Source organism: Protopterus annectens, chromosome 3.part1 (genome assembly GCF_019279795.1).
Source record: "Protopterus annectens isolate FY-2018-M chromosome 3.part1, PAN1.0, whole genome shotgun sequence".
NCBI classification, from domain to species: domain Eukaryota; kingdom Metazoa; phylum Chordata; order Ceratodontiformes; family Protopteridae; genus Protopterus; species Protopterus annectens.
In genome coordinates, this window is record NC_056732.1 from 1,583,173,755 (window position 1) to 1,583,201,500 (window position 27,746).

At 45.6% G+C, this 27,746-nt stretch overlaps 1 protein-coding gene across 1 annotated transcript in view; it reads right to left on the reverse strand.

The window, feature by feature from the left end:
- LOC122797814 overlaps positions 1-27,746 on the reverse strand; it is a 2,009,088-nt gene that overhangs the window by 727,293 nt on the left and 1,254,049 nt on the right. Inside the window, exon 14 of the mRNA XM_044066337.1 lies at positions 15,088-15,242. Coding sequence (XP_043922272.1) covers positions 15,088-15,242 — 155 coding nt within the window. The remainder of the gene's footprint in view (positions 1-15,087; positions 15,243-27,746) is intronic.

A 27,746-nucleotide genomic window follows, 5' to 3' on the forward strand; every position in this document is an offset into this window, starting at 1 on the left:
CTAATGCCCTTAGGCACCGATTTGCCATGTTGTGAATAGCAGAAACGAATACAGTGTCCTATCCATTTGGAGATAGTTTGCTTTAAGATAGCCTTTCCTTGTGATCCTGCAGCATATGCCACTAAAAGTTGCTCAGTCTTTCTGAAATCTTTAGTTTTGTCCAAGTAGAAGTGGAGCTGTCTGTGCATATCCCAAGAATGCAGAAGTCTCCCCCCCTTTATTATGTGGGTTTGAATAAAAAGTAGGCAAGTAAATGGTCTGATTAAGAGCCACACTGGACACTACCTTAGGCATTGATGTTGGGCTCGTCCTTAGAGCAGAGCTTTTTTCCATAAGAATTTTATCTCTGCTGTATTGGCTGGCTCAAAAGGAGGCAGTGTGAGCTTTTCCAAGACAAAATTGAGGTCCCATGTAGGTATCGGTGCTCTCCTTGGAGGTCTTATGTTTTTGGCCCCTCTGAGGTACTGCCTTAGCAGTGGATGTGAGAAAATAGGTGGTTCCATATTGTAATGAGCTGAAATGGCAGAGGCACGGATCTTATTTGATGAGAAGGATAGGCCTTTGTCCAACATCTCAGTTAGGTATTGTAAAATATGAGGAATATTTGGAACAAGCGTGTCAACTCCTTGTGCCTGGTTCCAAGCACAGAATCTCTTCCATTCTTCTGCATAAGATTTTCTGGTGCTGAGCCTCCTGGCCTCCAAAATAACATCCACAACTGCTTTAGAGAGATGTGTTCTGAGTGGTTGTATTATCCGCCATGCAGCCAGATTTAAGGTTCTGAGTTGGCTGTGCAGGATCTGATTGTTTTGTTGGGTCAGTAGATGAGGAATTTGAGGTACAGTCCAGGATGGGCCTTGAGACTAGCTCTTTGGGATTGGATACCAGTGCTGGCGTGGCCAGTCTGGGGCAATCAGTATAATTTTTGGCTTCTCTTGTCTGACCTTTAGGAGTACCTTGGGGAGGAGAGGCAGTGGAGGAAAGGCATATACTGTAAGGGTTTTCCAGCTGAATGATAGAACATCCACCTTCCATGCTTGTGTGTGATAAGTCCTTGTGCAGAATCTCTGTAGCTGGCAGTTGTAAGGGGAGGCAAATAGATCTATGTCTGGGCATCCCCATTTCCTCGTTATCATGCTGAAAACTTGTGGATCTAGTTTCCACTCGTGAGGGTCCATGAGTCTTCTGCTTAGTTCATCTGCCAGAGTATTTGTTTTTCCTGGCAGGAATTAAGCTTGCAGGTGCACTTGATAAGTCAATGCTGTGTTCCACAAAATCATGGTTTGTCTGCAGAGGGGGTAGGAATGTGTGCCTCCTTGCTTGTTTATGTACCACATGACTATAGTATTGTCCGTGTTTATCAACAGTTGGCCTGGATGGAGTAGGTCCTTGAATGCTGTCACGGCATTCTGTACAGCTAGCATCTCTTTTTGGTTGATATGAAGATGCATCTGGTTTGCGGGCCACGTGCCCTGAATACATTTTCCTGTCATGTGGGCCCCCCAGGCATAATCCGATGCATCTGTTAGTGTCTGCCTGGCTGTGGGTAAAGTGAATGGCTGTCCCTTGTTGTGGTGACAGGCCAGTGCCCACCATCGAAACCCCTGTTGCAGGCAGGGAATGAGGGTAATTAATGTTTCCAGGCTGTGGCAATGTTGAGTCCAAACACTTTTTAGATACCATTGTAGCTTCCTCATATGCAGTCTTGCATATGGAATTAGCAGAATGCAGGATGCCATGAAGCCCAAAGCCTGCAGAATTTTTCTTGCAGGTAACTGGGTCCTTGTTGCCATTTTTTTGAAGTAAGTAGTCAGTTGCCTTTGTTTGTCTGGTGTGAGATAAGCCACCTGGGCAGTTGTACTTAAGCTTGCACCCAGGAATATTATCTCTTGAGAGGGTACTAGTTTTGATTTATTTTCGTTTACTGTGTACCCTAGGCAAATTAGTAATCTTTTTACAAACGCCAGATGCTTTAATAGAATGTCCTTGCTCTCTGCTTGAATAGTCCAAGCAGGGATATATCTGAATTCCTCTGTCTGCAAAATTCAATTACTGGTGCCAGGCATTTTGTCAAGACCCTGGGCGCAGTAGATAAGCCAAAGGGCAGTGCAGAAAACTGGTAGTGCACTGAGCCAGCTATGAACCCGAGGTATCTTCTGCAAGATTGTCTGATTGGGACATGCAGGTATGCCTCTTTGAGGTCCAAAGTTACGAACCAAGCCTTCTTTCCCAGCATGGGCAGAACCTACTGCAGTGTCAACATTTTGAATTTTGGAACGTCCAGAAAAGTGTTTAGAACAGTCAGGTCCAGTATTGGTCTCCAGGCTTTGTCCTTTCTGGGTACCAAGAAAAGTCGTGAGTAAAACCCTTGTCCCTGCTCTTGCTGTGGTACTGGTTGAATAGCCCTCATGTCCATGAGAGATGAAATTTGCTTTTGTGCCTCTGCCCACTGATTGCGTGGCAGGTCTGGCATACCTTGTGTCTTTGGAAGGGTGTGAAAGTGGAACCTGTAGCCCTGAGAAACTATATCCAAGACCCATTTGTCCTGGGTGATCATATGTCAATTTTGTGAAAAAGTGCTAGCTTTCCCCCTAAGGGTGCTGCCAAAAGATAAGTGCTTGGCATTGGCAGTGGAAAGTCATTGGGACTGTTTCCTATATGGCTGTGATTTGTCTCCTCTGCTTTTGGAGGTAGAAGCACCCCATTGTTTAGGCCTGTATGAGCCTTGGGGCTGAGATCTGCCTCTAGGGTGTCTGCATCAGCCTCTTTGTGGCCTGACACTGGAAAGGACCAATTCTTAGAAGGTCAGTTCCAGCTAAATCTAGGTGGCTGAACCTGTAAAATATCCTTTACTGTCTGCGTAGATTTCGCTTTATCCTCCATTTTCTTTAACACCTCTTCTGCCTTAACAACAAAGTATCATGCTGTAATAGAGCATCCAATAATTTTGCTTTAACATGATCAGGCAGATTCTGTTCCTTTAACCAAGCATGCCTTCGAATGGCAGAGACTGTAACAGCGGCCCTGCAAAAGGCCTCCAGTGAATCAAAACCAGACTGCAAAGTATGCTTTCCCACTTGTTCAGCTGCATGCAATAACTCCTGCATTTCCTTGTTTTCAGAACATTCAGAATTTGTCAACATTTTCTGTTTTAACAGTGACATTAAGTATTGCTGATATTTAAGCATATGAAACTGACAATTTAAAGCCCTTACAGCCAAGGTAGCAGAGGTGTAAACAACTCTTTTCCCCCATCTGTCCAGTCGACTAGAATCCCTATCAGAAGGGACAGGTTTTTTTGTAGTGGAAGCCTTGACCCCTTTGGGACCCTGAGATACAGTGTCTGGGTCAGCAGCAGGGTTTTTATATAGAAATTTATGTGAATCTGGAACCCTGTAGTACCTGTCTGGCTTAACGGGTGCAGGGGGTAGAGAGTCAGGAGACAGGCCGGACTCTGAAAATACATCTACAATGTCTAGTAAAGGTGGAATAGCAAGAGGTCTGTGCTGAAGCAGTAAAAGAAAATCTCTGAGCCTTTTCTTAGATTCTGAGTAATCTTGGCTCACCCAGTGAAAATGCTCCCTCATGGTATGCAGGGTTTCCCCAAAAGAATAGTCCTCAAGAGGAGAGGCTGAAGGGATAGATTCTTCAGCATCAGAATCCTCAGAGGGAGGAATAGAGTATCCCTGTTCTGAAGAAGAGTCAGATGAAATGGAAACCTGATCAGAAGAATCATATTCAGTGTCTTGCCTAGGCCTCTTATCAGAAGGTGGATGGGAACCCCTGATCAAAGTAATTAGGTCTTCGGCCATTTTGAACATCTGTTTTTTAGGCATGGAAGTCTGCCCAGGAGAATGCTGTACTTGTTTCTTTGTCTTTAAAGCTGTTTTAGTCTTGGAAAATGAGGTTGGCTTGATATATAACTGTGTAGGTCTGAAAACACCCTCAGAAGCCAATGCCTGTTCAGGGGCTCCGGAACCATCTGAGGGAAAAGTTTCCGAAGGTCAAATACCTCAAGTATCCAGAGGCCTAATTGTCTCCACGTGGGAGTCGGAAGCGGCCTGTGGCTCTGAGGTAGCAGGTGCCAGGGGCTGCGAAAGCGCCTCACTGAGAACCGGCGACTGGCCTAGCAGAGGCTTCGTTGTTGGGGACCTCTGATGCCTGTCCTTTTTCTTTATCCTTGCGCTTTTTATGAACTCCGGTCGTCGGCTGTTCCGACGGCATTATATAATTAAACCTTCGGCCAAAGTAATGAAAGGCAAAATCGTACCGACGCTCAATAGTGTGTTGGTGAACTCTAGCACAAAACCGACAACTAGCAACGTCGTGGTCAGGGCCTAGGCAAGGAATACAGTAAGAATGAAAATCCTTATGAGGTATTTACTTCCCACAACAAATACATTTGTTAACTTTTTCTGACATCTGTCTGGAGCAAGAAAAAAAGTTTCCCCAACGGGGTACTTAGCTTTATTGAAGACTTCGGATCCGAAATACGATTTCGAAAATCTCAGGAGTTGGCTGACCGGCACTTGCAAACTGCTTTTGCTTCGGGCATCGCGCGGCAAGAAAGACTGAAGAAAATGGCGTCGGCTGCATCTTGTATACCCCTGGCGAACTGACGTCAGGGAAGAGGCGACAGCAACCGACGCCGGACCAGGACTTTGGAATTCAGGCCGACTGCGGGTAGCTTGCCAGCAGGATAACCCAAGTGTAATGACTGAAACAGTGAAACACGATGAACATCAGCAGCCCTGCAAGAGGTCTCTAATGAATCTAAACCACATTGCAAAGTACATTTTCCAACATGTTCAGCAGAATGCATTAAATACTGTAAATCTTTATTTTCTACACCGTCAGGAATCAACATCATTTTCTGTTTAAGCAGTCCAATAATATGCCGTTTATATTTTAACATATGAAACTGGCAGTTTAAAGCTCTGATTGCCAAGGTTGCAGAAGTATCAACCTTTTTACCCCATCTATCCAGCGCCCCGGAGTCTCTATAAGAAGGGGTAGGATTTTTAGCAGTAGAGGCCTCAACACCCTTGGGCTCCTGAGAAATGGTTTCTGGATCTGCAAAAGGATTTTTGAAAAGGAACTTGTGGGACTCAGGAACCCTGTAGTATCTGTCAGGTTTACTAGGAGCAGGAGGCAGGGAATCAGGGGCTAAACTGGATTCCGAAAACACATCAACAATGTCTAGCACAGGAGGTATAGCCAAAGGCCTATGCTGAGGAAGAAGGAAATCCCTAAGCCTCTTTTTTGAATCAGAGAATTCCTGGCTTTCCAAGTGGAAATTCTCCCTTAAAGTATGTAAAGCTTCCCCAAAAGAAAAAACCTCAAGAGGGGAAGCAGAGGGAATGGAATCCTCTGCATCAGAATCCTCATGAGTAGGTATGGACAAATTCAGGTCATTAGAAGTCAGAAAAAAACAGAATCTTGATCAGAAGATTCATAATCAAGCTCAGCCCTAGGTCTCTTGGGGGGGGGGGGTTGACTACCCCTGATTAGAGTAATTAGATCTTCAGCCATCTTTATCACTTGTTTTTTAGGCATACGGGCCTGAACATGTGGCCTGGGCATTGTTTTTTTTTAGACACGGATCGAGATTTAGGCCTTAGTATGCAAGTCCGTAGGCCTGAATACACCCTCAGAAGCCGGTGCCTGCACAGCAGCTCTGGACCCATCCAAGGTAGAGACATCCGCGGGTTCCATAGCTGAAGTATCTCGCGGCATACCGGACTCCTAATGTGTCTCAGTAGAGGCCTGCAAATCAGAAGTAGCGGGTATCAGGGGCTGTGAAAGCGCCTCACTGAGTACCGGCGAACTGGCGAGTGGCTTAGGAGAAGCGTCGTCAGCAGTTTTGGACCTCGGCGGCCTGTCTCTGTCTTCATCTTTGGGGTTTTTTTCGGAATCCTGGTAGTCAGACGGCTAACCGATGACATTTCTGGATAATTAAACCAAGAACCGAAATACTTAGAGGCAAAAATATACAGACGACAAATAGTGTGCTGATTAAATAAAGCACAAAACCGACAGCAAGGTATGTCGTGGTCAGGGCCTAGGCAAGGAATACAATACGAGTAAACATCTTTATGAGGTATTTGCTTTCCACAAGTAATGCAATTAACTTTTACTGACATCGGTAAGGAGCAAGAAAAAGTCTACCCAATGGAGTACTTAGCTTTAAGTTGAAGACTTTGGTTCTGAAACTCGAAAATGAAAATTTCAGGAGTCGGTCAGCCGACCAGCACTTGCGAACTGCTTCTGCTTCGGGCACCGCACGGCAAGAAAGACTGATATAATGGCGTCGGCTGCATGTTTTATAACCCCTGATGACCTGACATCATGGAAGAAGGGACAGCAACCGATGCAAGACCCAAGACTTTGTTAATCAGGCAGACTGAGGGCAACCTGCCAGACAATTACCCAAAAGTAATGACTGAATCAGTGAAACACAAAGAACATCCAGTGCTGCCTTGGCTAGTAGGAAGTCACCAACAAGATTTTTGGTGAGCCCTGCTGAATTTTCACTAGGACTGTCTGGAGCAGAGGGGAAAGGGGGAGGGAGTGTACAGGAATCTCCCCTTCCACGACATTAAGAAGGCATCTGTTGGTAGTACCTTTGGGTCGTGAGTTCAGAAGCAATAGCTCTAGAGTTGCCTGTTTGTGAGGAAGACTAACAGGTGTATCTGTGGGATACCCAACCTGTGGATCAGATTTAGGAATACATCTCCTGACAGCATCCATTCGTGATTGTCTGAGGTGGTTCTGCTTAAAGAGTCTGCCAGACAATTGTGTTGGGATGAGATGTAGGCCGCCTAGAGGGAGATGCCCTGGGAGACGGCCAGATCCCACAGCTGTAGAGCTAGCCTGCAGAGGAGGTAGGACTTCGTCCCTCCTTGCTTGTTCAGGTACCATATCACTGTGTTGTTGTCTGTGAAGATCTTTAGTATGCCCTGTCTAAGGAAAAGCTGGAAGGTCTGCAGGGCAAGAAGTATGGCTTACATTTTCTTAATGTTGATGTGCCAGTATTTGTGTTTGTCCACAAACCTTGCACCGTTCTTGCATCCATAGTCGTCCCCCCCAGCCCAGATCTGACATGTCTGTGTGCATGACTTGGGAAGGGGAGGGCATTTGCAGGGGAAGGCCTAAGTTTTGGGCAACCTGGGCCAGCCACCACTTCAGTTCTTGGTGGAGGCAGGGGAGGAGTGGGATCCTGAACTCAGGGTGGGGGGGGGGGGTGAGAGTGCTGGGTCCAAACAGAGCGTAGATAACACTGCATTTTCCTCATGTGTAACTTTGCCAGGGGTAGCATGGGAATAGTAGCTGCCATATACCCAAGAAGTCTGAGGAATTCCCTTGCAGTCAGGGAGGGTGAGAGGGCGGCAGATTGTTGGTGGTGTGTCAGGGAAAGCACTTTTGCTTCCCGTAGGAAGACCATCCTAAGGTCTGTCCTGATTCTGCATCCAAGGAAGACAATGTCTTGTGTAGGACTTAGCTGGGATTTGGGGAAGTTTATGAGGAACCCTACAAACTGCAGCAGAAGGTCCTTTGTATGGGCAAGGAGGGTTTGTCTGTCTGCTGCCTGAATGAGAAGGTCAAGGTATTGGAAAATTTGCATACCCCTTGTCCTGCAGTAAGCAATGACTGGGGGTAGGCATTTTGTAAATACCCTTGGTGCAGTGGAGAATCCAAAAAGGCAGGGCACAGAACTGAAAATGAGAGGAGCCTGCTTTGAATCTGAGGAATTTCCTGGAGGACGGTTTTACTGGAATGTGTAAATAGGCCTCCTTGATGTTCAGGGTCACCGTGAAGGCCTGAGGAAGGATGAGGGGAAAGAGAATGGGTAGTGTTATCATCCTTAAAGAGGGGACATTCAAGAACAGGTTGAGACGGGAATGGTCTAGGATGGGTCTTCATGATCATTCCTTCCTGGGCACCAGAAAAATTCTGGAATAGAAGCCTTTCCCTCGAGCCAAGGGGGGAACTAGTTCTATGGTGCCTTGGAGTAACAGGTTGCTTAGGACCCTCTGGTAGGAGGGACCACTGAGAAGGGGGGGGGGGATAGGTAGTCTTGGAGAAGGAGAGATCCAAGACATGAAGCAACCCTCAGGATTGTCAAACCCATTTGTCGGATGTCACTAGGGCCCACTGCAGGGAGGCAGTGAGAGAGACAGCAGGATAGAGGTCTGGTGGGGGGAGGAGGGGGAAGAAAGGAAGGCAGGCAGTCAACGCTGCCTGCATTTTCTGGAAAGGGAGGTCTCTGAGCAGTGGACTGAAAAATCCTAGGCTGAGTAGATTGTCTCCTGTGGTATCTTCTAGACCTGGAGGGGGCAGAGGGCCTTGAAGTCTTTCTTATGAATTGTGTCTTGTCCTGGTAGTCCCTTTGGAATTTTGGGCTTGGAGAGACAAGGAGATGCTTTAGGTCTTGGAGTTCTTTCCCTTTTTGCTAGAGATCTGAAAAGTTCAGCCATCTTGGTGCCAAAAAGGGCAGAGTGATCCAAAGGTGCACCAAAGAGTTTGGCCTTGAAGTAATCCGGGAGGGGCTGTAGAGGCAGCCGAGAGCATCTCCTCAACACAGAAGCAGATGCAGCTGACCTGGCAGAAACCACAGATGCACCATACGCACACCTGAGAGAGTGTTTATTAACTTAGGAGATGAGCCCGAGCAAGGAAGACAGGGATGCCTTTGTAGAGCAGTCAGGGATATCACAGAGTTCTTTAAAGGCTTTGTCTAAGGTCAAGGAATATTTCGCAGTCTCTGACTGGTAATTTGGAGCCCTAAAGGCTAAGGTAGCACAAGTGCACATCTTCTTTCCCCACCTCTCCATGGCCTTGCTATGTACAGGCAGGAAAGTGGTAAGTAGGGAGAAGTTTGGTTGCCGTTTCAGTAGCAACAGAAATAGTAGCTGGGTCAGCTGGAGGGCACTTGAATAGGAATTTCTCTGCATCAGGTATCCTATATAATCTGTCTGCCCTTCTAGGGGCAGGTGGCTGGGAATCTGGATTCATGCATGCTGCAGCGAAAGCATCCAAGAAGGCAGGCTGGACAGGAGGAATAGGAGCCGGGTTAGGAGATTCCATCTAGATCAGGTCACAGAAACTTTTCTGAGCCTCAGACATGTCTGAGCAATCCCATTTAAAGTGTTCTCTCATAAGATAGACTGTGTACCCAAACATAAGGTCTCCCACAAACTCCTGTTGCAGGCAGGGAATGAGAGTCATTATTGTTTCCAGGCTGTGGCAATGTTGAGTCCAAACACTTTTTAGACACCATTGTAGCTTCCTCATATGCAGTCTTGCATATGGAATTAGCACATAATATATGCACCAATATAAACTTTACCTTCATCTACAAGCAAATACACCACATAGGTTGTATAAATCAGAGAAGGAAAGATAAGTTCCAGCAGAAAAAGGGGGGTGGCGGGTGGGTAACCTGGACTGCAACACTCTAGCATCTACATTTATGGTAAGTGTACACAACTGTACTATGCTGTTTGTGCTTCACTGTTGCAGTCATTACATTTGGGTAGAGTCCCAAATCTATGGTTGGGAGGCTGGAGCTAAACAGTATTAGGAGCGGTTATGAGGCCCTGCAGAACTACAGTGGCAAAGCCTGCCCTGGATTTAGAGTAAAGTGGCAGATGATGGTGCTTTGTAAAGGTGTGAACCGAACTCCAAGCAGCATCCTCTAAAATGTCTTTGGTTGGTACTCACCTGAGAAAGGCTGCTGAAGTGTCTGCAGCTCTGGTTGAATGTGGCCTAATGCCCTTAGGCACTGCCTTGCCATGGTGAAAATTGAAGAAACTAATGCAGTGGCCTATCCACTTTGAAATAGCCTATGAGATAGCCTTTCCTTGTGATCCTACAGCATATGCCAGTAGTAATTGCTCTGTCTTCCTGAAAATTTTGGTTCTGTCCAAGCAGAATCTAAGCTGCCTGTGTATGTCCAAATAATGCAGAATTCTCTCCCCCTTGTTCTGTGGATTTGGATAAAAAGTTGGCAGATGAATAGTTTGGTTAAGAGCCACACTGGACACCACCTTAAGCATAAATGTTGGGTTTGTCCTCAGAGAAACACTGGATAAAACATGATAAAAGATTCCACAGCCATGACTGCCTGTAGCTCTGAAACTCGTCTTGCAGAAGTTATTGCTAGGAGCAGAGCTGTTTTCCAAGATCAAAACTTTATATCAGTAGTAGCAGCTGGCTCAAAAGGAGGCAGGGTGAGTTTTTCCAAGACATAGTCGAGGTCCCATGCAGGTATTGGTGATCTCCTTCGAGGCCTTAAATTTTTGGCTCCTCTGAGGTACTGCTTTAATAAAGGATGAGAAAAGATTGGTGGCTCTGTATTGTAATAAGCCGAAATGGCAGAGGCATGAATTTTAATGGATGAAACAGACAGGCCTTTGCCCAGCAACTCAGTTAAGTATTGCAAAATCTGAGGAATATTTGGTACAGCTTTATCAGTTCCTTGTGCCTGGTTCCAAGCACAGAATCTCTTCCATTTTCCAGCTTAAGATTTTCAAGTACTAGGCCCTCTGGCTTCCAAAATGACATCCATCATAGCTTTACTGAGAGGTGTGCTTTGTATGATTTCATTATCCGCCAGGCTGCGAGGTTTAAAGTCCTGAGTTGGCTGTGCAGGATCGGATTGTTTTGCTGGGATAGTAGATGGTGTATTTGAGGTAAGGTCCAAGCTGGGCATTGAGACAAGTTCCTTAGTACTGGATACCAGTACTGGCGGGGCCAGTCTGGGGGCAATCAGCATCATTTTTGGCTTCGCCTGTCTGACCTTTAGGAGTACCTTGGGAAGGAGAGGCAGTGGAGGAAAGGCATATACTGATAGGTTTTTCCTCCTGAAAGATAGGGCATCCACTTTCCATGCTTGTCTGTGTTAAGTCCTTGTGCAGAATCTCTTTAGTTGGTAGTTGTGAGGGGAGGCAAATAAATCTATGTCCGGGCATCCCCATTTCTTTGTTATCATACTGTAGACTTGTGGATCCAGCTGCCACTAGTGGGGATCCATGAGGTTTCTGCTTAATTCATCTGCCGGAGTATTTTCCTTTCCTAGCAGGAATTGTGCCTACAGATGTACTTGGTAAGTCAATGCTGTGTCCCACAAAGTCATGGCCAGTCTGCAAAGGGGGTAAGAATGTGTGAACCCCTGCTTGTTTATATACCACATGACAGTGGTGTTGTCTGTCTATCAGTTGTTGTCCCGGATGAAGTAGGTCCTTGAAGGCTGTTAGGGTATTTTGAACAGCTAGCATCTCTTTTTGATTGATATGTAGATGCATTTGGTTTGAGGTCCATGTTCCCTGAATGAATCTTCCTGCCATGTGGGCCCCCAGGCATAATCTGATGCATCCGTTGTTAGTGTCTGCCTGACTGGGGGTAATGTGAATGGCTGTCCCTTGTTCTAGTGACAAGCCTTCGCCCACCATCCAAACTCCTGTTGCAGGCAGGGAATGAGATTAATCATTGTTTCCAGGCTTTGGCAGTGTTGAGTCCAAACACTTTTTAGGTACCATTGAAGTTTCCTCATATGCAGTCTTGCATATGGAATTAATAGGATGCAGGATGCCATGAAGCCCAGAGCCTGCAGAAGTTTTCTTGCAGATAACCGGGCCTTTGTTGCCAACATTTTGAAATAGGTAGACAGTTGCCTTTGTTTGTCTGGCGTGAGATAAGCCATCTAGGCAGTTGTATTTAAGCTTGCACCCAGGAATATTATCTCTTGAGAGGGTACTAGTTTTGATTTCTTTTTGCTGATTGTGTACCCTAGGCATGTTAGAAGTCTTTTCACAAACGCCAGATGCTGTAGAAGAATGTCCTTGTTCTCTGCTTGAATTAGACAGTCGCCCAAGTAAGGATATATTTGTATTCCTCTGTCTGCAGAACGCAATTACTGGTGCCAGGCACTTTGTAAAGACCCTGGGCGCAGTACATAAGCCAAAGGGCAGTGCAGAGAATTGGTAATGCATTGAGCCAGCCTTGAATCTGAGGTATCTTCTGCATGATTGTCTGATTAGGACATACAGGTATGCCTCTTTTAGGTCTAAAGTCACAAGCCAAGTGTTCTTGCCCAGCATGGGCAGAAGCTGCTGCAAAGTCAACATTTTGAATTTTGGTATATCCAGGAATGTGTTCAGAATAGATAAGTCCAGTATTGGTCTCCAGGCCTTGTCCTTTCTGGGTACCAAGAACAGTCTTGAGTAAAATCCTTGTCCCTGCTCTTGCTCTGGTACTTGTTGAATGGCCCCCAAGTCCATGAGGGATGAGACTTGTTTTTGTGCCTCTGCCCATTGATTTTTTGGCAGATCTGGCCAGCCGTTTGCCTTTGGCAGGCTATGGAAATGGAACTTGTAGCCTTGTGACACTATATTTAGAACCCACTTGTCCTGGGTTATAATGTGCCAATTTTGAGGAAAAAAAAGTGCTAATTTTCCCCCTAAGGGTGCTGCCAGGAGATAAGTGCTTGGTGCAGGCAGGGGGACGTCATTGGGACTGCTTCCTCTATGGTTGTGATTCGTCTTCTCCAACTCTGGAGGTAGAAGCACCCCATTGCTTTGACCTGTATGAAGCTTGCGCCTGGTATCTGCCTCTAGGGGGTCTGGATCTGCCCTTTTGAGGTCTGTCTGACACAGGAAAGGACCAGTTCTTTGTAGGTCAGTGTCTACTAAACCTAGGTGGCTGTACTTGTAAGAAATCTTTGCCAGTTTTTATAGATTTAGCTTTGTCCTCCCTTTTCTTTAACACCTTTTCTGCCTTAACACTAAACAAAGTATAATGCTGTAAAGGTGCATCTAATAATTTAACTTTGACATTATCAGGCAGATTTTGTTCCTTTCACCAAGCATGCCTCCTAATTACAGAACCAGTAACTGCGGCCCTGCAGGAGGCCTCCAAAGAATCAAAACCACATTGCAAAGTATGCTTTCAAACTAGTTCAACTGCATGCAATAAATCCTGCATTTCCTTGTTTTCTACACATTCAGAGAAACATTTTCTGTTTAAGCAATGCCATGACATGTTGCTGATATTTGAGCATACGAAACTGACAGTTTAAGGCCCTTATAGCCAAGGTAGCAGATGTGTAAAGATGCTTTCCCCTTCTATCCAGTGCCCTAGAATCAGTCAGATGGGGTAGGGTTTTTTGCAGAGGAAGCCTCAACTCCTTTGGGACCCTGTGAAATAGTTTCTGGGTCTGCAGAAGGGTTTTCAAAAAGGAATTTATGAGAGTCAGGAACCCTGTAATATCTGTCAGGCTTAATAGGAGCTGGAGGTAAGGAGTCAGAGGCATGACTAGACTCCGAAAACACATCATCTACAATGTGCAACACAGGTGGAATGGCTAGAGGCCTGGGTTGAGGTAGTAAAAGGAAATCCCTGAGCCTCTTTTTAGATTCTGAAAAATCTTGGCTCTTCCAGTGGAAATGCTCCCTCATGGTATGCAAGGTTTCCCCAAAAGAATAGTCCTGTGGAGGAGAAGCTAAATGTATAGATTCTTCAGCATCAGAATCCTCATGGGGGGGAAGAGAATATTCCTGATCAGAAGAGGAATCAGAAGAAAGAGAAACATGATCTGAAGATTCAGTCTCTTGCCTAGGCCTCTTATCAGGAGGGGGATGGGAACCCCTGATCAAGGTAATCAAGTATTCGGCCATTTTGAGCATCTGTTTTTTGGGCATAGAGGCCTGCCCACGTGGCTCGAGTTTGTTTCTTTGCTTTAGAAGGTGTTTTAGTCTTTGAAGCTGAAGTCGGTTTAATGTAAAGATGTTTAGGTCTGAATATACCCTCAGAAGTCGGTGCCTGCTCAGCGGCTCCGGACCCATCCGTGGGAATAGTATCGGAAGCTCCAATACCCTGAGTTTACAGCAGCATGGCCTACTCTAACGTGGGAGATGGTAGCGGGCTGCGACTCTAAAGCAGCGGGCATCAGGGGCTGCAAAAGCGTCTCACCGAGAACCGGCGACTGGCTTAGGAGAAGCTTAGTCGGTTTTGGACCTTGGTTCTTTATCTCTCTTCTTTTCTTTGTGTTTTTTGTGAACACCCGTAGTCGGATGGCTATCAGACAACATTTCTGGATAATTAAACCAGCGTCCAAAATAGTTTAAAGCAAAATCAGACAGACACTTAATAGTGTGCTGGTTAAATATAGCACAAAACCGACAACCAGAAACGTTGTGATCTGGGCCTAGGCAAGGAATACAGTAAGAATGAAAGTCCTTATGAGGTATTTGCTTTCCACAAAAAATACGTTTACTTTTTCTGACATTGGTCTGGAGCAAGAAAAACAAGTTTCCCCAACGGGGTACTTAGCTTTATTGAAGACTTCAGATCTGAAATTCAAACACGAAAATCTCAGGAGTTGGCCGACCAGCACTTGCGAACTGCTTCTGGCACTGCGCGGCAAGAAAGACTGAAGAAAATGGCGTTGGCTGCTTTTTTTATACCCCTGACGTCAGGGAAGGGGGCGACAGCAGCCGAGGCAGGACCCTAGACTTTAGAATTCAGGCCAACTGAGGGCAACCTGCCAGCAGGATTAATGAAATGTAATGGCTGCAACAGTGAAACACGAAGAACATCCCCGGGTCTAGCAACTAGGTCTCTAATGGACAGACGCAGCATGTAAATCTTGCCCTACCTTTCACATACCCCTTAAAATAACCTCTAAGGCACTAACTTGCGGAATACATCTGGAATTCTTCCCTGTGCTTATGAAAAGCATAGTGGTCATTAGCGAAGTATAATCCATGAACTTATAACAAGAGTTATATCTGTAATACCTGCAAAAATGAAGTTGCATCAGGAAACTGGTGTCCTCAATGTGTGAGGCAACCTGTCTATACAAAAGACATGCTGATCTGTACTACTAAGATCTGACTCAAAACATCTGCCTGTGGCCAAACTCTTTTCTACAGAATGCATTGCAGCAATTATGATGAAAGTCACTGATAAACTAGTCTGCTTGAACAAGTTTATTTTTTAAACTATAGTGACACAAAGTGAACGAACACACAAACGAAAAACGAGCCTTTCCAGCTCAAAAAAACTTAAGATATGCAAAAGGTTTACCTGTAGAACGAGATGGCAAACTTTCTATTTTGACTGCAAAGCATTTTTCTGACTCATCACTCTGTGCTTCTGGTTTTGGCTCAGATGGAGATGCTGGAGATGCAGGTGCAGAAAGGGAGTGGGTGGATTCTGCAGTAGATTCTTCACCTTCAGCACTGTTAAAACAAGAATTTTTTTTAAAATTTAAATAAATTATTCTACAAATACCCCCTACCATAGGCAATATATAAACGCTTGCTCATTAAATCAACTGATGTTTCACAGGAGACTCTGTAGTGGTAGAAAACCGTTTATGTATCCTTCGGAGTATGCTACAAAAAAGTTATTTCCCTAAATGCGAACAGTTGCACATTACCACACTAGCAGCTCAAGAAGCTCACCATAAAGACTGTATATTCACTATAACTGCAAATGCTTACATAGAAAGGGCTCTGCAATACCGTAAAGAGTTGCTACCTGTCCATTTTTCTTTCAGATAATCAGGAAATGAAGCAACATCCAATTCACTGGTACTGGTGTTAAATGTTCCAGTTTTCAGAATATGTGCTCTTCTATAATTCCCAGGTGTGCAGTGTCTATTTGGTTTTCAACACTGCCATGTATACTACACTGGCAAGCAGCATTGAAAACAAATGAACACTTCTGCCCTGGTTGCACCCATTTCGCCTTTTTGCAGACTGGCTAAAAATCAGGAATGACAGAAAATAGTTACTCAAACAATGCCAAGAATGGTTTGGGCACTCTGTGCGTCTTTCTTCCCCTCCAGATTTCTGTATGTTTGAGCAAAGCTCTCAACTTCTTTGGCAAGAATCAGAAACGGCAAAATTGGGGATAATACTTAATTACTCGGGTTCACTTAGAGAAGGTTAACAGAACAGTTTGCATCAGCATGCATTTCCTTCAACGGTATAAAGTATAAGACAGTGTTTGGCATTACTACTGAGTGTAAGCTTCAGCGATTTACCAGAAAATTAAATGACTAATAAAAAGGACAACAATGAGGCAAAAAGCAGGGGCATTCTGCAAAATCAGGGTCAAGTGACAGCTATGCAGATTAAGCTAGACTGTATTATACTTCACTGCAGTGGTTGCAAACTCCCTGACCATGCCTATGTGCCTGAAGAATGTTGCTGGCTGCTAGTAGCAGTGCTTCATTTAAATTCTCCATCCCTAGCAGGAGAGAAAAGGCAACAACTGTAAGAAAAGTACAGTTTTGTACCTACCATAAATGTAGATGTCCGATAGGTATGCATCTGCAGTCATCACATATGGGTTGTCCTGCCTCAGGCAGCCCTTCGGTCGGCCTGATTCCAAAGTCTGGGTCCGGCGTCGGTTGATGTCGCCCTTTCCCCGACGTCAGAGCGCCTGGGGTATAAAAGCGTCAGCAGACGCCATCTTCCTCAGTTTTTCTTGCCCCAGATGCCAGGTGCCCTCTAAGGAAGGCTAAATTTGGAGAAATGCAATAAATTCCAAGCATGCACAGAATTATATATGCATAAATATATAAATAAATATAGATATATATATATATATATAAATATAAATAAAACAAATACACCATAATAGAAAACCCCAGCAAGCTATGAGAGGGATAAGTACCCAATGAATAATACAGAGGGGAAGGAGGGAGGGTAAACCTGACTGCAGATGCATACCTATCGGACATCTACATTTATGGTAGGTACTAAACTGTACTATGTCCTTCAAGGATGCATCTGCAGTCATCACATATGGGTAGAATACCATAGCCAATCTGGGGGTGGAGGATCTATGTAAAGGATGGTGTAGCTAAAATGCCCTGCAGGACTGCCGAAGCAAAGCCTGCTCGATCTGGAATAAAGGTAAATTGTAATGCTTGGAAAATGTATGCAAGGAGCTCCATGTAGCATCTTCTATAATGTCCTTGGTAGCCACCCCCCTCTTAAGAAGGCTGTGGAGGTGGCTGTGGCCCTGGTCGAATGAGGTCTAATGTTAGCTGGCACAGCTTTTCCATGAAAGGAGTAACAAAAACGAATGCAATTTCCTATCCATTTAGAAATTGTCTGTTTTGAAATAGCTTTTCCTTGTGCACCAGCAGCATATGCTACAAACAGCTGGTCAGTTTTTCTGTAACTTAGTTCTGTCCAAGTAGTAGCGCAACTGTCTGTGTATGTCCAGGGTGTGCAGAAGCTTTTCCCCTTTGTTTTGTGGATTTGGAAAAAAGGTAGGCAGGTGAATAGCTTGGTTTAATGAGACCCTGGATACCACCTTTGGCATAAATGAAGGATTGGTTCTCAAAGAGACTCTGTCTTGATGAAAGATAAGAAATGGCTGCACTGCCATGAGGGCCTGTAACTCAGATACTCTTCTTGCTGAGGTTATGGCCAGAAGGAAAGCAGTCTTCCAAGACAGGAACTGTAGATCTGCAGATGCTGTTGGTTCAAAGGGAGGCAGTGTTAGTTTTTCCAACACGAAGTTAAGGTCCCAAGTAGGCACTGGTGGTTTCCTTGGAGGACTGATGTTTTTAATTCCTCTTAGAAACTGTCTTAGGAGAGGATGAGAGAAGACAGGTGGATCAGTATTGTACTCTGCTGAAATTGCTGAAGCATGAATTTTAATGGAAGAGTAAGACGGGCCATTGTGGAGCATTTCTGCCAAATATTCCAGGATATGTGCCATGTTCATAACTTTGGCATCTAGGCCCTTTGTGGTGCTCCAAGTGTGAAATCTTTTCCATTTTGCTGAGTATGCCTTTCTTGTGGAAGGCTTGCGAGCTTCCATGATGACATCCTTCACTCTCTTGGATAGCTTTTCCTGGTGATGAATCGAGGTATTTTCCAGGCAGTTAGTTGCAATGTTTTCAAGTTGGAATGCAGAGTTTTGTAATTGCGCTGTCAGGAGAAGCGGCCATTGTGGAATAAGCCATGGTTTCGTCCGTGACATGCTCTTTAGCAATGGGTACCAGTGCTGTCTTGGCCAGTCCGGAGCTATCAGAATCACTCTTGGTTGCTCTGCCCTGATCTTCAGTAAGACCTTGGTCATTAATGGAAGAGGTGGGAATGCATACACTGTTAGAGTTCTCCAGCTGAAAGAGAGGGCGTCCACTTTCCATGCTTGTGGGTGGTATGTCCTTGAGCAGAATTTCTTCAGCTGATGATTGTGTGGGGAGGCAAAGAGGTCTATGTCCGGTCTCCCCCATGCTTGTGTTATCTGATGGAAGATGTCTGGGTGCAGCATCCATTCGTGTGCATCCATGATGTTCCTGCTTAAGCTGTCCACCAGTATATTGTCCTTTCCTGGCACAAACTGGGATTGTAGCTCTATATCGAGTGTTAAGGAAAGTTCCCATAGATTCACTGCCAGTCTGCAAAGAGGGTAGGAATGGGTGCCTCCTTGCTTGTTTATGTACCACATAACTGCGGTGTTGTCTGTCCTTATTAGCAGATGGCCTTGATGTAGAAATAGCTTGAAGGCCTCGATTGCATGTATCACTGCCAGCATTTCCTTTTGATTTATGTGCATGCGTAGCTCTTTTTGTGACCATAGTCCTTGAATGCACCTTCCCCTCCATGTGCACTCCCCATCCTTGGTCTGAAGCGTCCGTTGTAATGGTTTGGCTGGCTATTGGTTTGGTGAAAGGCAGACCCCTGTTTGACTGGCTTGCTTGAGCCCACCACAGGAATTCCCTTTGAAGGCATGGGATGAGTGGTATCAAAGTTTCCAAGTTGTGACTGTGCCGAGTCCATAAACTCCTTAGGTACCATTGTAGTTTCCTCATATGTAGCCTTGCTTGAGGAATCAGAAGAATGCAAGAAGCCATGTAACCCAGGGCCTGCAGGATTTTCCTTGCAGTCAGCTGAGTTTGTCTTGACAGGTTTTTGAAGTAATCCGGTACTTGACTGTTTTTCTTCTGTGAGGAAAGACATTTGGGTGGTTGTGTCTAAATTCGCACCCAGAAAAGTTATTCTTTGGAATGGCACAAGTCTTGACTTGTGAATGTTGACTGTATATCCCAAGGCCTGAAGAAGGTGGATGGCATAATTCAAGTGTTTTACCAAAGTTTGTTGGCTGTCCGCTTGTATAAGGCAGTCGTCCAGATACAGGTATATTTGCATCCCCTGAAGGCTGCAGTGTGCAATTACTGATGCCAGGCATTTCGTGAATACTGTGGCGCAGTAGATAAGCCAAAGGGCAATGCTGAGAATTGATAATGCTCTGAACCTGCAAGAAAGCTGAGGTGTCTTCTGCAGCTTTGTCTGATAGGGACATGCAGGTATGCCTCCTTGGAGGTCCAGAGTTACCAGCCATGACCCCTTGCCCAGCATGGGAAGGAGTTGCTGTAGAGTCAGCATTTAGAATTTTGGCACAATGAGATAAGTATTCAGTGCGGACAAGTCGAGAATAGGCCTCCATTGCTTTTCTTTTCTTGGAACAAGGAAGAGTCTGGAATAAAGTCATTGGCCTTGTTCTGAGAGAGGAACCTTTTCTATTGCTTTCATTTGCATTAAGTTGGAGATTTGTTTCAAAGCCTCTGCCCTTTGATTTGGTGGCAGGTCTGGCATGCCTTTTCTTTTCAGTAATGTGTGGAAATGGAACCTGTATCCTTTGTCTATTATTTGGAGTGTCCATTTTTCCCTTGTAATAATGTGCCAATTTTCTGAGAATAAGGAAAGCTTTCCGCCCAAAGGTGCTTCAAATTGAGCCCTGGTTGGCGGTGTCAAAGTAAAGTCATTGAGTCTGTCCTTGTGCAGCAGTTGTAGGCCCTGCACTACCTCTCTGGTTGGGAGGCTGCCATTGACGTCCTCTGTAGGAGCCTCTAGCTTGCCCTCTACCTCTGGCATGTCTGTTCTTGCCTCTCTGAAATCTCTGTGTCTGGAAAGGACCAGTTCTTGGAAGGCCAATTTCTGCTGAATTTTGGTGGTTGGACTTGCATAAAATCTTTGACTGTTTGTACAGATTTTGCCTTTTCTTCAAATTTCTTTAAGACCTCTTGAGCAGTGGAGCCAAATAACTTTTGCTTTTCCAATGGAGCATCCAGAAGTTTTGCTTTAACATGGTCAGGCAGAGATTGTTCCTTAAGCCAAGCATGCCTACGCATGACTGCACCTGTCATAGCTGACCTACATGAAGCTTCCAATGCATCATAACCACACTGCAAGAAATGGTTGCTAACCTGTTGAGAGTTATGTACCAGATCCTGAAGAGATTTGCGATCTAGGGGTTCAGGTGAAGACAGTTTTTTATGCAATTCATCTAACAAATACTCTTGGTACTGTATCATATGAAACTGACAATTTAAAGCCCTCATAGAAAGGGTAGCAGAAGTATACACTTTTTTACCCCATCGCTCTAAAGCCCTGGACTCCCTTTCAGAGGGGAGTGGATTTTTTGTAGTGACAGCTGCAACCCCTTTAGGGCCCTGGGAAATAGTTTCTGGATCAGCAAAGCGGGCCTTGTAAAGGAAAAGATGTGATTCCGGGACCCTGTAATACCTATCAGGTTTGGCAGGAGCCGGAGGGAGAGTGTCAGGGGTTGTGCTAGACTCAGAGTACACATCATCAATGACATTCAAAACAGGGGGAACAGCCAAAGGTCTATGCTGAGGCAAATGCAAGAAAGTCCTTAATCTCTTCCTGGAATCAGAGAATTCCTGGCCCTGCCATTGGAAATGCTCCCTCAGTGTGCAGAGTTTCCCCAAAGGACAGCTCTTCAGGAGGGGAGGCCGAAGGGATAGATTCCTCTGCATCAGAATCCTCATAGGCCAAAAAAGCCTCCTCCTGGTAGTCCGAGAGAGCAGAGCCATCAGAGGTCTCATCTGAGGAGTGGGGATCAGAGGGCTCAACCCTGGGCCTTTTTTCTGTAGGAGGTTGAGAGCCCCTGTCCGGATGAGGCTGTGAGCCCCTAATTAGTGAAATAAGGTCCTCTGCTAGACTAAGGATCTGAGAACCTGTAGTGGGTCCCTGAGGGATAACCCTGGGAGGCATAGATTTTGAGTGTTTAGCAGCTTTAGCCCTAGAGAATGCCGTAATGGACATGGATGCAGGAGGCCTGGCTGCACCACGTGCTGGAGTAGTTTTGTCTAAAGGAATGGTGTCGGAAGGTTCCTGGACACCAGATTCTAATGGAGATTCAATAACCGATACAGTAGTGGCCTCCGGGGCAAGGTTGTCGGTTGTACGGTTTCAGTGGAAGGAAGTACCAAGGACTCTGTTTCAGCCGAGACAGAGACACTCGCGGTAGGCCAGGCCGTGATTTCAGCCGAAACCGCGGCCTGCATGTGTCGGTCCTTGTCCTTCCGTTTCTTTATTAAATGTGAAGTCGGAGTCTGACGGCATATTGTAAGCAAAACTAGCCCCCAAAAATTCCTCTGCAAACTCCGCCCGACGTCTAAGAGTGCGTCGGTTGAAGGAAGCACAGGCAGAACAGGCAGAGACGTCGTTGTCTGGGCCTAGGCAAGGTAGGCAGTAAGAGTGGAAATCCTTATGAGGTATTTGTTGCCCACAAGTTAAGCAATTATTAATTTTATCTGACATCGGCTGAGGCAAGAAAGAGTCCCCAACGGGGTACTTAGCTTTTGAAGTCTTCGGTTTAGCTGAATTACAGGAGCTGGCCGACCGGCACTTGCGAACTGCTTCTGCTTCGGGCACCACGCGGCAAGAAAGACTGAGGAAGATGGGGTTGGCTGACGCTTTTATACCCCAGGCGCTCTGACGTCGGGGAAAGGGCAACATCAGCCGATGCCGGACCCAGACTTTGGAATCCGGCCGACCGAAGGGCTGCCTGAGGCAGGACAACCCATATGTGATGACTGCAGATGCATCCTTGAAGGACATCAGCACTGAATACCTAATTTTTAAACAGGCCCTCTCTACTATTCTTTCTGAGGTAAGTGAAAAATACTGAAAATTTATTTTCCAAGTGGTGAGTGCAGCGAGGATTAAGAAGGCTATGACTTAACCCCTTCTGCACTGTTTTGGCATGGCAGAAACATTACCCAATGAACTGTGTTATTGAAAATTCATCTCGTTCTCTCTCTCTCTCAAATGTCCCTGCTTTTGGCTTAAAACGTTGACCTGGCATTCCCGATTCCTCCTAAGTTGCATTTTTTGGAGGAGAACGTGGTGGATTGGTGGATTATACAAGAACTATAACTCGAATTATATATGTCTTTTACTTCAGGAAATACATGTTAATTCACATTCTCATATTTTGTCAACATTTCAAGTTAAGAATGCTCATATTTAAAAAAATTTCAATGTCTGTCATTTCAGGATTTGTTCCCGATTCTGGACATAAAATGCTGACAGCCAAGGCTAAGATCAGTGTGAAAATAATCAATGTTGTGGCTTGTGCGTGTAGGGGTAAAGTACAGTTTTGTACCTACCATAAATGTAGATGTCCGATAGACATGCAACTGCAGTCATAACATGTGGGTTGTCCTGCCTCAGGCAGCCCTCGGTCGGCCGGATTCCAAAGTCTGGGTCCGACGTCGGCTGATGTCGCATTTCTCTCCGACGTCAGAGCGGCTGGAGTACATAAGCATCAGCCGACGACATCATCTTCAGTGTTTCTTGCCCCAGATGCCAGGTGCCCTCCAAGGAAGGCTGTAATCAAATTGGAAGACAAAAACAGGATTCCAGAGAAATAAATGAGCAATAAAACAAATACACCATAACAGATATCCCCAGCTAAGAGAAACGGGGATAGGAGAGGGTCCTAGGCATAGAGGGGGTATGGAGGGAGGGAAAATCTGACTGCAGTTGCATGTCTATCGGACATCTACATTTATGGTAGGTACAAAACTGTACTATGTCCTTCAAGAATGCAAATGCAATCATAACATGTGGGTAGAATACCATAGCTTAGCTGGGGGAAGAGGTATGCTCTAGGAAAAAGTTGGTGTTGCAATCAAACCCTGCAGGACTGCCGAAGCAAAGCCTGCTCTGGATCTGGAGTATAGAGGGAGATTGTAGTGTTTGGAGAATGTATGCACGGAGCTCCATGTAGCAGCTTCTAGAATGTCCTTAGTAGGCACCCCTCTTAAGAATGCTGTAGAGGTGGCTGTAGCTCTTGTGGAATGTGGTCTGACATTGGCTGGAACAGTCTTTCCATGAAAGGAATAACAAAATCTGATGCAATGTCCAATCCATTTTGAAATTGTCTGTTTTGAAATTGCTTTTCCTTGGACTGCAGGGGCGTAAGCTACAAAAAGTTGTTCAGACTTCCTACTGGCCTTGGTTCTGTCCAGGTAGTATCGAAGTTGTCTGTGAATGTCCAAGGTATGTAACAGTCTTTCCCCCTTATTCTCAGGATTGGGGAAGAAAGCAGGCAAATGAATAGCTTGATTCAAAGAAACCCTAGATACCACCTTTGGCATGAAAGTAGGGTTGGTCCTTAATGAAACCCTGTTTCTGTGAAAAATTATGAACGGTGGTATTGCCATTAGGGCCTGTAGTTCCAAAACCCTTCTTGCTGAGGTAATTGCCAACAGGAAAGCTGTCTTCCATGAGAGAAATTGCAAGTCAACTGAAGCTGCTGGCTCAAAAGGAGGTAGAGTCAGTTTTTCTAGGACAAAATTGAGGTCCCAGGCTGGCACTGGGGCCTTTCTTGGTGGCTTGATGTTCTTGATTCCCCTGAGGAATTGCCTTAGCAAAGGGTGTGAAAAGACAGGAGGGGATCAGTGTTATATCTAGCTGAAATAGCTGATGCATGTATCTTTATGGAAGAATATGAGAGGCCGTTCTTTAGCATATCCGCCAAATATTCCAAGATGAGTGGGATGTTCAACAATGATGCATCATGTCCCTTGCTGGTATTCCAATTGCTGAATCTCTTCCATTTTGCTAAGTAAACCTTTCTGGTGGATGGTCTTCGAGCCTCTGTTAGTATCCGCTGAACTTCCTTGGAGAGAGATAGGTTGAGGTTATTTATGGGATCTCCCAGGCTGTTAGCTGCAGTGTCTGAAGGTTTGGATGCACTGTTTTGAGATTGTGTTGAGTCAAAAGTAGAGGCCATTGGGGAAGGGCCCACCTCCTGGTGTGACATATGCTCCTTAGTAGTGGGTACCAGTGTTGTCTTGGCCAGTCCTGAGCTATTATGATTCCCTTGGGTCTCTCTGGTTTGATCTTTAGTAGTACTGAGGTCATCAGTGGAAGAGGTGGGAATGCATAGATTGTTATGAAGTTCCAGTTGAATGAGAGAGCATCTATTTTCCAAGCTTTTGGATGGTATGTCCTTGTGCAGAATTTTTGTAGATGATGGTTGAGGTGAGAGGCAAATAGGTCTACTTCTGGCCTGCCCCATGTCGAAGTGAGTTGTGTGAAGATCTTCGGATGTAACCTCCACTCGTGTGGATCTGTGAAATTCCTGCTTAGGCTGTCCGCCAGCACATTGTCTTTGCCTGGAACAAACTGGGATTGTAACTGGATGTTTAGGCTCAGTGATTTTTCCCAAAGATGCATTGTCAGTCTGCAAAGGGGGTAAGAGTGGGTGCCCCCTTGCTTATTTATATACCACATCACAGTGGTGTTGTCTGTCCGTATCAGTAAATGGCCTTGTTGAAGTTGGTGTTGAAAGGCCTCGATGGCATGCATTACTGCCAGCATCTCCTTTTGATTTATATGCAGATGTGCTTCCTTTTGAGACCATTGTCCCTGTATACACCTGCCTTCCATGTGCGCCCCCCCATCCAAGGTCTGAGGCGTCTGTGGTTATGGTCTGTATTATCTGTGGTTTGTTGTATGACATACCTGTGTTGGCCTGGCTCACCGAAGCCCACCATAGGAATTCCTTTTGTAGGCATGGAATGAGCGGTATGGTTGTCTCCAAGTTGTTGCTGTGCTGAGACCAAATGCTTTTTAGGTACCACTGAAGCTTTCTCATGTGTAGTCTTGCTAATGGAACCAGGAGAATGCAGGATGCCATGTAACCCAGGGCCTGTAGGAATCTCCTTGCAGTCATCTAGGTGAGTTTTGCTAAACCTTTGAAGTAATGAGTTAACTTCTCTTGCTTGTCTTCTGTTAGGTAAGCCATTTGAGAGGCTGTGTCTAATTTGGCGCCTAAGAAGATTATTTGCTGGGATGGCTGCAGTCTTGACTTTTGAAAGTTGACTGTGTATCCCAGGAGCTTGAAGTAATCGTATGACATAGTCCAAGTTTTTTGTCAACATCAATTTGTCGTCCGCTTGTATGAGGCAGTCGTCCAGGTACGGGTAGATGTGTATCCCTTGGAGCCTGCATTGAGCAATTACTGAAGCCAGGCATTTTGTGACTACTCTGGGCGCAGTAGATAAGCCAAATGGCAATGCTGAGAATTGATAATGCTCTGGCCCTGCAAGAAATCTGAGGTATCTTCTGCAGCTGTGTCTGAAAGGGACATGCAGGTATGCCTCCTTGAGGTCCAGGGTAACCAGCCAAGACCCCTTGCCCAGTATGGGAAGGAGTTGCTGTAGAGTCAGCATTTTGAACTTTGGTACTATGAGGAAAGTGTTTAATGCGGACAAATCCAGTATTGGTCTCCATTGAGATTCTTTTCTTGGAAATAGGAACAGTCTTGAGTAAAACCCCTGGCCTTGTTCTTGTTGTGAAACTCTTTCTATTGCTTTCATTCGAGACAGCAGAGAGATTTGCTTGATAGCCTCTGCCCTCTGGTTTTGTGGTAGGTTTGGCATGCCTTGTTTTCTTGGCAAGGTATGAAAATGGAACCTGTAGCCTCGGTCTATAATGTTCAAAATCCATTTGTCCTTTGTCAGTCTGTGCCAATTTTCTGCAAACAGAGATAATTTCCCGCCCAAGGGAGCTTCTATTTGTTCCCTGGTAGGCGGAAGTAGAGGAAAGTCATTGAGACTGCGGCTGTGGGGCAGGTGAAACCCCTGCGTCACTTCTTTGGTTTCCTGGCTGCCAATGTCGTCCCCTGTAAGGACCTCTGTATTGGCCTCTTACTCGGCCACGTCTGTTTTTACCCCTTTGAAACTTTTCTGGATTAGGAAAGGACCAGTTTTTTGAAAGCCAATTCCTACTGAATCTGGGGGGTTGAACCTGGAGGAAATCTTTCACCGTCTGAACTGATTTTGCTTTTTCCTCGATGGTCTTTAACACATCCTTAGCATTAGCACCAAAAAGCTTGTTCTTTTCCAAAGGTGCATCCAGAAGTTTTGCCTTTACATGATCTGGTAGAGGTTGATCTTTTAACCATGCATGTCTACGAATGACTGCCCCTGTCATAGCCGCCCTACATGAAGCTTCCAGTGCATCATATCCACACTGCAGGAAGTGATTGCTTACTTGCTGAGTGTTATGTACCGCTTCCTGCAAAGCCTTCCTGTCTAAAGGATCAGGAGTGGCCAATGTTTTTTGTAAATCTTCTAACAGGAAATCCTGATATTGTAACATATGAAAAAGGCAATTCAAAGCTCTCATAGATAAGGTAGTGGATGTGTAAACCTTTTTGCCCCATCTCTCTAATGACCTAGCTTCCCTGTTGGAGGGCAATGGATTTTTAGAGGTGGAAGCTGAAACTCCTTTAGGCCCCTGAGAAATAGTTTCCAAATCAGCAGTATGGGCCCTGAATAAATGGGAATGAGTTTCTGGGACCCTGTAATACCTGTCTGGCTTGGCTGGAGCAGGAGGAAGAGAGTCAGGGGTAACACTAGAGTCAGAATATAAATCATCCAAAACATCAAGTACAGGAGGAATAGCTAAGGGCCTTGTGCTGGGGCTTCTTAAGCAAAGTCCGAAGGCGTTTTCTGGAATCAGAATATTCCTGGCCTTGCCACTTAAAATGTTCCCTCATGGTATGCAGAACTTCCCCAAAAGAAATATCCTCAGGCGGGGAGGCCGAGGGGATGGAATCCTCTGCATCCGAGTCCTCATAGGTCTGGAAGAGCTCTTCCTGGCTATCAGAGTGGACAGAGCCCTCAGAGTATTCATCTGACGGAAGAGGGTCAGAGGGTTCAACCCGGGGCCTTTTATCAGAAGGAGGCTGGGATCCTCTCTCAGGATGGGCCTGTGAACCTCTAATCATAGAAATTAAATCAGCAGCCATAGACATAATTTGTGTCTCTGGAGTAGGCTGAGGAAAGGTTTTAGTAGTAAGATGCTTTGTTTTGCTGGTTGCCTTAGCCCGGGTGTAGGCCTTAATAGACATGGCCATAGGAGGCCTGGCAGCTCCATGTGCAGGAGTGACCTTGTCTACAGCAATGGTCTCGGGCATTTCCTCGGTTTCGGTATCCGGAGGGAAATCAATAACTGGCGGAGTGATATCCGAAATCGGAGTCGTCGGTAATGCGGTGTCTTCCGTTCGGAGCGGTGGAGAGCCCGTCTCAGAGGGAACCGGAGCACCCGCGGTGGGTTTTGGTGTGGAGTCGGTGGTAGACGCGGGCCGAGGATGTTGGTCCCGGTCTTTTCGTTTCTTGGGAGTTTGTGATGTCGGAAGACCCGACGGCATAGTGTAAGCGAATTTATCGCCGAAAAAATCTTCAGCGAACTCCGCCCGGCGCCTGAGAGTGCGCTTGTTGAAGCGAGCACAGGCTACACAGGCCGAGACGTCGTGGTCTGGGCCAAGGCAAGGAAGACAGTAAGAGTGGAAATCCTTATGAGGTATTTGTTTACCACAAGAAAGACAATTGTTAACTTTTTCAGTAATTTCTGACATCGGCTGAGGCAAGAAAAGGTCCCCAGCGG